The sequence below is a fragment of the Cylas formicarius genome, unplaced genomic scaffold, assembly GCF_029955315.1.
Source record: "Cylas formicarius isolate icCylForm1 unplaced genomic scaffold, icCylForm1.1 PGA_scaffold_1__22_contigs__length_36826433, whole genome shotgun sequence".
NCBI lineage: Eukaryota > Metazoa > Arthropoda > Insecta > Coleoptera > Brentidae > Cylas > Cylas formicarius.
The window spans coordinates 3,076,480-3,088,843 of record NW_026844264.1 but is presented as its reverse complement, the minus strand read 5'-3'; the positions used below and the strand labels follow the sequence as shown (position 1 = coordinate 3,088,843).

Sequence of the window (12,364 nt, the reverse complement as noted above, 5' to 3'; positions counted from 1 at the left end):
ACATATCTGATTCGAAATTGAGAGGGCTTTCATCGCTTTCAGCATATGGCAAGTCATCACTGTTCAGACTACCAGCCGCGGAGCACTCGGATTCATAAGAGGCACGCCTGGCTCTTTTTTTGCCCTTGGGTTTCACATTTTGGCCTTTCCCCTTCTTTTTCGTTGCGGGAACAGCTGGAACGTCTTTGGGATCCTTAAGATCATCCGCTGTAATGCCCTTCCCAGCTTCGATAATCAGCTTTTTTTGCGTGGCTTTTTTGCAACATACTCAGTTCGAATATTTTTCAGGTGGAAAGCTTTCATGAATCTTGTTCTTGAAGTCGGCCTTTTCACAGATAGAGTCACTTAACCTTTCGAGAACTTTATTCGGGTCCAATGGGAAAATTTCACATTTTCGGAAGCCTGCTTGCAAGTTGGTGTCGCTCCGAGGTTCCAGGATTTCTAAGGTGGTTCTAAGTAATTTGGGGAACATATCCTTCGGCACTGTCCCGCACCTTCTCCCTTGAGGAGTTACTTTCCACGCGTCCAACGTTTTCCGCCATTCAACCTTTAGGGCCTAAAAAATGCCACATGTAGTGGTTGCAGAAGGTGGGTTGCATTGGGAGCAAGAGCCACGAAGACAATGTCATTTTCTTCACATTTTTTTATGACATCAAAATTGAAATGAGAAGATAAATTGTCTCCTAAGAGAACCTTTTTTTCCTGTTGTCTTCTAACGAATGTTAAAGAGTGGTTTTAAAACCAATCACCAAATATGTAGGTATCGATCCACCCACTTTTAGAACGATGGTACCTGCAACCTGGTGGCCCTCCCTCAGTCCAAGTGTTATAGACGTTCTCTGCTCGGTAGATGACATAGCATAGCATTCCCACACATCATTACTATTGTGCAGGCTTTTGTTGCATTTCTTATAAGTTCAGGGTACTTGGTACCTCTTTTCACAAGTACATTTGGGCATCCTGGGTCATTCACGAAATTTGTCTTATCATAGTTGTAAATATTCAACCTTTTTTTCAAAATGTTTGAAATAGTCTATAATCACAGTTTTATCCACAGAGGCACGGCTCAATGATATATTTTTTGCCGCTCTTTGAGAGATTTCAGGATGCCTTTCCATGAAAAGTTTGACCCAGTCACTTCCAGGTAGGTTACCTTTAAAAACAGAAACATTCCGGCCACACTTCTCCAGGTATGACTTGACAATGACTTTGAGATCATTCAGGCAAACAGGAAAGCCATAGGTTGCTACTGCCAGGATGTGGCTTGGAACCTCCTCTTCCTCGCGGGAGAACACAGTTGAACGACCTGCCGACTTAAGGCTGAATAAGACTGAGTCTTCTACCGTGGTTGCTTTTTTTGCCTTCATATACAAAGCTATAGTCGCAATTGGAATACCGTATCTACAACAAACAAAAAGATACCTGTATAAATCACATGCATTCATCAAGAAACACTTTTCCATGTCAACATAGGAGGTTAAATTTACTTTTCAGCAGCAGATCTGATTGTTATCTGACGTTTGAGACATTTATCGACAGCTTCATGCAAAGTTTCAACACTGTAGTTGCGGTTGGCACGTGCCCCAAGCTTACGAATGTATTTTCGTGTCATTTCAAGTCATTAAACTGCGAAAAATAATACAAAAAACATGATGTTCTAAAGTAACTCCATGGCCATGTTCAGAATTCCCCATGTATTAAAGTTACCCCTTGAACTTGTGTTGTTTTGTGTTTTAATTCATAGTAAATCGTACAATTGAGTCACAGAAATAAAAAAAAGACAAAATCATCTTAAATAATTGTGTAATCAGAAAATAACTCACCGGAATTCAACAGGTTGCTCAGTTGGTGGCACCAGAAGAGGTTACGACGACAAACTGAAAACAGCTAATATCACTGGTAACACATTAATCAGTGTTGCGAAAAATAATTTTCTGTTTCAATCGATTGGCGATGTCAGCGCACTCGGATAAGCGATTCTTGAAACCCCGACACCACCAGGATGGCGCTAGTTGTAAAAGTAATCCCGCCAGAACGGTTCAAAAATAAAAAACAGGTTTTTATAAAGTTACCCCGTCAGTCTAAAGTAACCCCGGTTTACGGTATATAGAATTATATATTTAGTGAGACACTGTTATATTACAAAATACAATTACCATAAGTTGCATTGCCAAATACTTTCACTTTATGGGATGGCCAACATGCATCAATCATCTGGTTGTTAATTGCATTAGTCAATTTCTCAGTGGAGAATGTTGGCCACAAACATTTATTGTTGTCTATCCAACCAGTTGGAACTGCAGCTACAGAGTTATCATCTATAAATTTGACCACTGTCCATATTTTTGACTGCTTCGACACCTCCATTTTTTATCAAACCAAATAATACTACCACTACAGCTATATATTGTAGAAATGTACACACTATTCACAAAGTTTCCTTCGCCAACTAAACCAAATAATATAGTTATTTAACAAACAACCACAATATACTACTACTTGTAATGTTTGGTTATGATTATAACGAAGGAAGTGAGGTTCTTGCTCGCTTGATTGAAGATATTTATTAATAAAATAAATAAACAAATACTATTCTAAGTAAATGGGAGGCGATTGTTAAACTGACGAGCAACAGTATGACAAGTCTGTGGTATTAACCATTCCGAGTGGAACGGACTTACGTGGGAGCGGAGGACGTTCCCTTGAAGGATCTTTCAGGCGGTAGTAGGCCATCGCCACCCAACGGTTGTCCGGCAACGATGTTCCCAACACCTAGAAATATTCGAACGTAAGGTGATCGGACGTCGTCAACACTGCAACGCAACCGCTCTTCTTGCCCTCCTATTACCCACCTTAACTTCGCCATCGTCTCAGCACTTCCCCTCGCTTAACTTAAACTTAAATGGCAACAAAATAAATAGCCATTCGCATACGGTATGCTACTTCACCCCCCTTTTAAATTAAACATGTGGTTTGGTTTAAAACTAATCTTAGCGAGCTGGCTGCTAAGTAGCACCCTTATAATGTTTCAAATTGTATAAATTCTGAAGAGGAAGAACTTTTTAATTTCTTGATTTTCTCCAGACGACAAATTGTGAGTTCTTACTAACACCTTGTCACAAACCTTTCTTGACGGAAGGTGATGTTGTCGTTTCTCCGCCTTGGTTAATAGGTTTTTATAAGCTAATTGGATAATCAGATCCCTTGGTGGCAAGTCTGATTCAAGGAACTCTGCTGCCTTCAAGACTGGTTCAATTGTTTTATTACCAAAGTGTAGGTATTCTGAATGGATCGCCCGGTTTAGCCATTTTTGCACCAAGGGCAAAATAGTAGCCCACGATCTTAACAAACGTCCTATCTCCCGATGGGTAGTAAACTGACGTATGACATATTTTAACATTTTCCTCTTTTAAAGTTGAAATCCATTTCTTGTAAATTGCGTTCCGTTATCGGATAACACAATTTTGGGACGTCCTATCTTCGAAAAATAGTTTTTTATTAAGTACTTTTTATTAAACCTTTTTGCCGTTCGCCCACGGGCCGTTCGCCCATTGGCCGTTCGCCCGCGGGCCAACCAAACCGTCGTCCGTGGTGCCAACCAAACCGTCGTCCGTGGTGCCAACCTAACCAAACCGTCGGAGGGGCCCCCGCCGACCTAACTTAAACTCACCGTCGTCCGTGGGTCTATGGGGGTATTGGTATTGGTATTGGTATTAAAGGGGGGCGCCCTCGCGGGCGTCCAAGCACTTAGGCCACCAGATGGGCCCGTTGTGCCCCCAGGCCGCTCTAGAGGGCGTCCAGAATGCCGCCCCTCCTGTAGAAGGTCAGCAACTCCTTTAGCCCAATACCGTGCACTGAGTCCGGATCGATCAGGGCCGTTCCGAAGACTCCCAATCTTGCCCATGTCAAGGCAGGGCACTCGGTGAGCAGATGATACGGGGTCTCCTCGCCTTCCATGCACCACCTACACTCCGCGTCGTCTCCAATGCCTAGCAAGCAGAGATGCCTCCTAAGCCTGCAATGTCCTGTGTAGGCCCCTGTTAGTGCTGTACACTCCCTTCTGGTCAGTCTAAGCAGCTCCCTGGTCCGAGGAAGGGCGGGCCCATCCATCATAAGCCTCGCCTGCCTCATTCCCGGAGCAACTCTCCAGCCCCCCGCGGCCCGGTCTCTCGCCCAGGCTTCGAGAGCTCCCCGCCTCACACACGGGGCGATCCCCAAGCGGGGCTCTGGCCCTGTATGCCTATGCGAGGAGCCCTCCCTGGCTAAGGCGTCCGCTGCCTCATTGCCCCGGACACCGGTGTGACCCGGGTCGTATGGGGGACACGCGAACAAAATCACGCCGCGTTTTGCGCTTCGAAATTCGGCCGTTGGTCGCGGCGAAATGTGAATGTAAATTGCATTGCGATTGTGTGCGAAGACTCAGGCGCGTGGGACCGCCGCACAGTGGAACGAAAGATACGATTTTCCGGACATGAGTCAACCGTTCGCTTAAAAAAATATTTCTGATTATTTTGAACATTTTTATTCATAAATTTATTTAATTTTCACAAATATATATAAATGTTTATACGGGATGATAAATTCGCTATGGCAAAATCCAAAAATTATATTTGAAAATAAGGTAAGTTAAATATATTTAAAAAATTTTAAACTAACTAGAATTTTAATAAATATTTAAAAGTTAATAAAAATTAACGGAAAATAAGTAACTAACTAAATATAATATTACTTTAATAATTCATTTAACATATGCCAATATGAAACACTATTTTATTTGAGGCTTTTGACCTCTAGCGGCAAGCACGATTTTCTTTAGTAGCCATTGTTAGATAAATGTGATATATATGGATCAGACCAAAGTAATAAATTGTGTAATATATCTTCATTTGTAACCCTCCTATTGGTCTTTCTTGCATGAAACTCCCTGACGTTTCTGAATTCTTTATGTCTAGCTTCGGAGGCTTCTTCTGAGAGCTTTCCAATTGGTACCACAAAATTTCTTATAATATCTGCTCCGTGAACTAGTATTTTATGGACTGAAGGGGGCATGTAATACCAGTCGTAAAGAGAAACATATAACTTAGCTGTCTGGGCTGTATAGAGATCAAATTTTAAAGGGCATATTTCTTCGGTACATGAAAGGGTTTGCAGGATTATTTTAATCCTTTCAAGCAATGTAAAATCGATGCCTATTATTTTAGAAGTTGTGGAACAGTCGGAAAAAAACTTTCTTGCCGCGTTTCCATCATTCGTGGTACCAACCCCTTGTTTTACCACATCAACTAAAATACCTAATTCATTTCTTAAGTCTTCCTGTATTCTGGCCTTCCTTGTAGCTTTTAAATTTTTATGCTCTGTAGTAGTACACGACCATCTCTTAAAATCTGAATTGTACGAAATATGCAACATCCATTCCATGCATCTAATCCAAGCATGCAAGCTCGAAATACCAAAAGAATAACATGTTTCGTCCGGTTGTTTTTGATAAATTTTGTTTAAGATATTAGTCTCTTTTGGTTTAGCTCCACAAATATAACAACACATAGAAGATGTATTTGTAAGGGTATTACATATTTTACCATCTATCATAGTAAAAAGTAATTTGTGCCCTATTAGCCCGAATTTTGTTTGGGTGGCTTGAAGATTCTCAATTTCTTTGTCAATTAATTTTTTTTCTTTTCTTATTACCTCTGGGGTTTCATGAACAAATGTAAATCTTAGTGGACGGCAATAACGAGTCGAAGATGGTCTTTTATTTTCCCAAATAATAGTGTCGTTTTTTACATTGTACAGTTTTATGGGTACCAAACTGGAAATAAAAATGCTCGAATCTTCACCTGAAGTTAGCTTTTGCTTATAAGTACTTTGCCCGGATGCGCCATCAAAACCCCATTTACTAACTAAAATAATATCATTGCTAGACGTAACACATTCCACAGTTTTCAATATCCTTAAAAGGGTATGGTCTAAAAGAGCCTGAAGTTTAACAGATGCTGATACCTCTGTTATAGTGATATATTCTTTGGGTGGATAAGATTCTAATTTAGTCTGTTGTATGGCATAGTATGAAGGAAAATGGTTCATATTTTCGAGGATTAAGGATTGTCGTAGAGTATTGTATTGGTGTTTTGACATCTTTGAATTAACAAAGATGCTCATCGCTTTTTCTCCCGAAATATTTTTAACACTGTGCCTGCTAGTCTGGCAAAATTCTCTTACTTCTTTGGCTTGGCTTGGGTTTTCCATGAGATATTCTATGACCTATAAATAAGAAATACACCTTTGTAGGGACCTAAGAGTTTGACAGTTGGCATTATTATTATTTTTGACTAAGAAAAGGAATTATTACAATTTTATTAAAAAGACGTGCTTATTATAGTTTGCAGATACATTTAAACATTTCTCTAAAATATTTTTAATATTTAACGATAGCATTTTGCTATAGTAAAGTGCTTATTTTTGGGCCCTAAGATCCAAATAGGTATGTAATAAAATATTAAGGTGTCCTATTTAAAAACGCCCTGTATATAGGAAAGTAACAATTTTTAAAATATCAAATAATTAAAGGAAATAAGATGGAAAATTAGGCCTGTATTTTTAATAGGCCTTTTTGATATTTATGAGGGTCTGTAAAAGCTGAACGGTTCGACTTAGCGCAAAACCGCTTGCACTTTGCTATCTTAACTTTTTATGAGCTATCGTTTGTAATCAAAAACAAAAACTTGTAAAAAAATAAAAAAAATTAAGGAAAATCTGAAAAAAAAAATTTCGCCTATTCCTTTCCAGAAATTTTCATAGGACACTCACCGTAAATAACCCTATATAATAATATTATTATCGTTGGTTATAGTTACCTTTGCAAAATCCGTATATCCTTCAGAACGTAGGTTTGTTTTGGCTGCAAAAAGTAACCCGTAGGATGAATATTGATCTCTAATGTCTTTCGTTTTCCTCCTTTTATGTCTTGCACTTAAGTCCTGCAAATCAGAGAACGATTTTCTCTTTTCTAATTGGATTTCCTTTTCTTCAATATCAGGTTCATTAAGCGAATTTAACATTTCTTCTCTTACAATTTCTGGGATATCGAAATTTTTTTTCAACCAGTTGGAATTTTTTGAAAAAAAGCGATTATTATTGTAACTGCTTTTAATATATCTTTCCTTCAATTTAAAACAAAACTTTCGTAAAGCCTCTTTTAACTCCAATTTAGCACCACTCGATAAAGCCTTGTTGATATTATCTAGCACTATTTCATAAAGGTAATTATAATCGCTAAAGTCTGTTTTATTTTGTAGGAGAAAATTGCAAAAATCTTTGTTAGTAAATTCCATTTTTACAACTAAATTACGTCAATAATAACATAAACGTCAAAATATTGTTGCAACTCGAGGCGTCATGCGTCACTTATTTTGTGCATGGCATGCTTAAATTCGATGTAGATAGGACGGTCGGATCCCGTCGGATCAGTCGGACTCGAATTTGTTTTGTATAAAATATTCAAAATGATAATATTTTAATATAAACGCGGGCATGTCTGGGCATTTTACTTACGGTTACTCTAAACTGCCAGAATAGTAAAGACCCAGTTCGGGGAGGCGGTTCTATTGGAGTTAGAATTATCGGTGGTGTTCCTGCCGAACCGGGTGACGGACAGCTTCCGGCCGAATATAGAGCAGTTTTTGAAGGGCCGCTACAGTCTGGTGTATCGGGGCGTTAAAGAAGTCGGCAGTTGGCCCGCTCAATAATTTGAAATTGTTCAAAATAAAAAATTACGGGGGGAGAGAGAGAGAGAGACGGTAAGTCTTATTTTTCAAATATTATTATTATTATTAAGTCGCAATGAATTTTACGCGAACTATTGAGGACGCTTAAAATTTTATTTTGGTTTTACGTCAAGTGAACAAATACGTGTTCGATAATTTAACGGAAGAAGATAAAAATGCTTGGTTGGGACGTTTACGCAGAAACATCATTCGGTGCAACAAGATTGTTCGTAGTCCAAAAAAAAATATATCCATGGGGTTACAAAGAAAAATACAGACAACAATTAAACATCTTAAGACTATTAAACAAATGATTTTGAATCATCGCCACCATTTTGGGATGGGTTTGTAAAACAACAGTCCCGCAAATATAAAACAAAGGGTTTTGTGGGAGCAGATCGTGTGTTGTTTCCAGGGAAGAGTTTTAACGGGTGTAATAATCAATTTGAAACACAAATATGAACAACAGTTTTTAAACGACTGTCTTGTCATATTTAAAAAAAATATATCAAAATTTTTTAAACAAGCGTCGCCAATGCTAAAAATAAATGCCACGTTTTGCGGGGAATTTATAATGAGAAAAAGCGACGACCAAGACGACCGACGTGAAATATATTTCTACCAAAAATGCCGTCATTGACTTGGGAACGGATTTAAACGTTGAAAATGTTAAAAGTCAAATTCTAAATAAATTATCTGAATTTCAAGAACGCGATTCGGGATTTGCCTTGCAAAAAATTCGTTATTTGGAAATTAATATTAACAAATTTGAAACATGTCAATTTACTATTAATTCAAAATAAGTATTATCCAAAAATTAATGATTTTGATCCGGAACCGACGACGACGACGGTAGAGGACCATCAATATGTAAAAGAAGAAGAAATAAAATATCATTATTGTTATATTAAAAATTTATCTCGACTAGTGTCGTCCCAGCTTAGTAGACATCACGGTAAAAAATATGTTTGCAATAGGTGTTTGAATTACTCCAATAGCGAAACGCTCTTAAAGGATCATGAAAGGTTGTATGCCAGTTTGAACGATTATAAAGTGTCTTTTCCCAAATACGACTATGTTGAATTTCGAAACCATATATACAGACAAACCACGCCATTTGTAATCTACGCCGATTTCGAAAGTCAGCTTAAAGATGTAAATTTGGTAATTTCAGACAAAACGCGAAAATATCAAAATCATGAGGCACATAGTGCTGCATATTATTTTAAATGTTCTTATGACGATTCTTTGTCCTTTTTCGAATCCTATCGCGGCCCAGATTGTATGGATTGGTTCGTCCGACAAATATGTGACTTATCGAAATTTGTCCAATCGAAATTTATTGATAATCGTACCCATGGAAGGGTCAATTACTTTCTCTCAAGTTTCGACACATTGTCATATTTGCGAAGAGCCTTTCTCACCGACAGACGTCATTGTCCGCGACCACGACCATTTTACCGGGAAATTCAGAAATTTCGCCCATCAGGCTTGTAACTTAAATTTTAGAAAATTGTTCATAGTGCCCGTAGTATTCCAGAATCTCTCAGGGTACGACGCCCATTTTATCCTTTCTCTCAAGTTTCGACACATTGTCATATTTGCGAAGAGCCTTTCTCACCGACAGACGTCATTGTCCGCGACCACGACCATTTTACCGGGAAATTCAGAAATTTCGCCCATCAGGCTTGTAACTTAAATTTTAGAAAATTGTTCATAGTGCCCGTAGTATTCCAGAATCTCTCAGGGTACGACGCCCATTTTATCCTTAGGGCCTTGGGCAGTAAAGGGTCTTTAAGTTTGGTTCCGGTCAACAAGGAAAAATACATATCTTTTACCTATTACGAGCCCGTATATAAGCTAAAGTTTCGATTTATAGATTCGTTTAGATTTTTGGGGGCGTCTCTAGACAATTTGGTAAACAGCGTCGACAAAAATGAACTTTACATATTAAAAAAGGAATTTTCTCACCTTCAAGACGAATCAAAACTAAATTTATTGTCGCAAAAGGGTGTATTTTGTTATGATTACATAGACGACTACGACAAATTAAACGAAACGAGTTTACCGCCCATCGATGCTTTTTACAATAAATTATATGAGTCCGACATTAGTGAAGAAAAGTATGCTCATGCGCAAAAAGTCTGGTCCGCGTTTGGAATTAAAAACTTGGGCGAATATTCGGGTTTATATTTGAAAACGGACGTTATTCTTTTGGCCGACGTATTTGAAAATTTTCGAAAAAATTGTATGGTGACGCATATTTTGGACCCGGCATGGTATTTTAGTATGCCCGGATATACGTGGGACTGTATGCTTAGATTCACAAAATGTCGTTTAGAAATGATGCGTGACATTGATCAGATTATGTTTATCGAACAGGGTATACGGGGTGGGATTTCGGTGTGCGTTGGCAGGTACGTTGAGGCAAACAACAAGTACATCCCCAATTACGATCCATCAAAGCAATCGAATTATCTCACATTTTTTGACGTTAACAATCTTTACGGCAAGGCTATGTCCGAGCCTCTTCCCTACGGCGGATTCACATGGTTGACTCGGGAAGAAATTGCCTCCCTTAGCATTAATAATGTTCCAGACACGGGCGGGGTAGGCTATATTTTGGAGGTAGATTTGCAATACCCTCAGAGTTTACACGATCTACATAAAGATTTCCCATTTTGTGTCGAGCATCGCGTGCCTCCCAATTCAAAATTACCAAAATTGATGACAACCCTTTTTAATAAAACCAATTACGTTATACACTATCGAAATTTAAAGCAAGCTTTAAAACACGGACTCGTTCTTACTAAAATACACAGAGTATTAAAATTTAGGCAATCTTCTTGGCTAAAAGAATATATCGATCTAAATAATCACTTACGGACGCAAGCCACTACCACTTTTGGTAAAAATCTTTTTAAATTATTTAACAACGCGGTGTTCGGAAAAACTATGGAAAACATACGTAAGCATCGGGTCGTAAAATTTGTTAGAAAGTGGGAGGGTCGTTACGGTGCTAAAAATTTAATTGCTAGTCCCCGATTTCACAATAGAACTGTACTAGATGATAATCTAATGTTGGTGGAACTGAAAAAATCGGAACTTATTTTTAACAAAGCCCTTTACATTGGAATGTCAATTCTGGATCTATCTAAAATTTTCATGTATTCGTTTCATTACGATTACATGCTACCCAAGTTAGGTCCGGAGAAATGTAAAATTCAGTATATGGACACGGACAGTTTCATTTACAACATCCATTGTGATGATGTATACGAAGAGGTTATTTAAGCAAATTCGACACGTCCGACTATCCCATTGATAATCCATATAATATGCCTCGCGTCAATAAGAAAGTACTGGGTCTAATGAAGGACGAGGCCAACGGTTCAATAATTTCACACTATTCCTGACTAAGATCGAAAATGTACACTTATAAAATATTAAACGGAAAAACTGTAAAAAAATCAAAGGGTGTAAAATACCAGATTGTTAAAAATAAAATAACTTTTGAAGATTTTGTTGATTGCTTGAAAAATTTAAAAGAAAAACATGCTACTCAACGAACCTTTCGTTCTTATACGCACGAAGTATTTAGTATCGAACAAATCTCTGTTGTAGGTAGACAATGGCCGAATTGTTGTTGAAAGATCTATGTATAAAATCAATTAGTGAAAACGTTCATTCTGTTGCACATTTTCTGCTTGAAACGACCTTACCGAGGACGCTAACGCTACAGATAATGGAAAAATATCCCGAATATAAGTGGAAATATATTAATGCACTCGCTGTCAAATGTGAACGACCACCTCCACCAGATTTGAGTTTGATAACCCGTCAAAAGAAAGTATCGTTGGAACATCGGAATGCCATTTTAGTATGGCCAAGGTATACAGACCATCCTTTTGAGCATTATAGTTATTATTTACGGGAAAAACACTATATAGTGATGGCCCGAACATTTATGTTGATGGTTTGTGAATCTTGCAAAGACGCTTTTATAACTTTTGAAAAAAAATCAAAAATCAAATTTGACAAATTTGATTTTTGCGATTATCGACACGTATTTACCGTCGAAGCCAGTGCATTAATATGTATGGTATACCAGAGTCAGAGGAGTTGGTGTGAAAGTTGCTATTCCGAAAAACACTTTGAATTAGAACCCTCAGAAAACGATCACACCAGAATATATAATAATTTAATGGCGATAATTGATTTGTTTTAACATATTCCTTGCGACCTAATATTAAAAAAATATGTGTGTGTGTGTGTGTGTGTGTGTGTGTGTGTGTGTGTGTGTGTGTGTGTGTGTGTGTGTGTGTGTGTGTGTGTGTGTGTGTGTGTGTGTGTGTGTGTGTGTGTGTGTGTGTGTGTGTGTGTGTGTGTGTGTGTGTGTGTGTGTGTGTGTGTGTGTGTGTGTGTGTGTGTGTGTGTGTGTGTGTGTGTGTGTGTGTGTGTGTGTGTGTGTGTGTGTGTGTGTGTGTGTGTGTGTGTGTGTGTGTGTGTGTGTGTGTGTGTGTGTGTGTGTGTGTGTGTGTGTGTGTGTGTGTGTGTGTGTGTGTGTGTGTGTGTGTGTGTGTGTGTGTGTGTGTGTGTGT

The 12,364-nt window shown here is 38.3% G+C and overlaps 1 protein-coding gene across 1 annotated transcript; it reads right to left on the bottom strand.

Annotated features, from left to right (window-relative positions):
- Nucleotides 1–4,812: 4,812 nt before the first annotated feature.
- On the bottom strand, nt 4,813–7,539 carry LOC132696240 (uncharacterized). Its single transcript, XM_060660962.1, has 2 exons — nt 6,855–7,539; nt 4,813–6,261 (listed from the first exon to the last, which is right to left on the bottom strand). Exons 1-2 carry the CDS (start codon nt 7,329–7,331, stop codon nt 4,813–4,815), a joined length of 1,926 nt encoding a protein of 641 aa, XP_060516945.1. The 5' UTR covers nt 7,332–7,539.
- Nucleotides 7,540–12,364: the final 4,825 nt, after the last annotated feature.

Excerpts from the sequence above, each read along its gene's own strand:
- LOC132696240 (XM_060660962.1), bottom strand. The coding sequence starts at position 7,331 with ATGGAATTTACTAACAAAGATTTTTGCAATTTTCTCCTACAAAATAAA. Across the intron at positions 6,262-6,854 it reads GATATACGGATTTTGCAAAG|GTCATAGAATATCTCATGGA; the intron begins GTAACTATAACC and ends TCTTATTTATAG.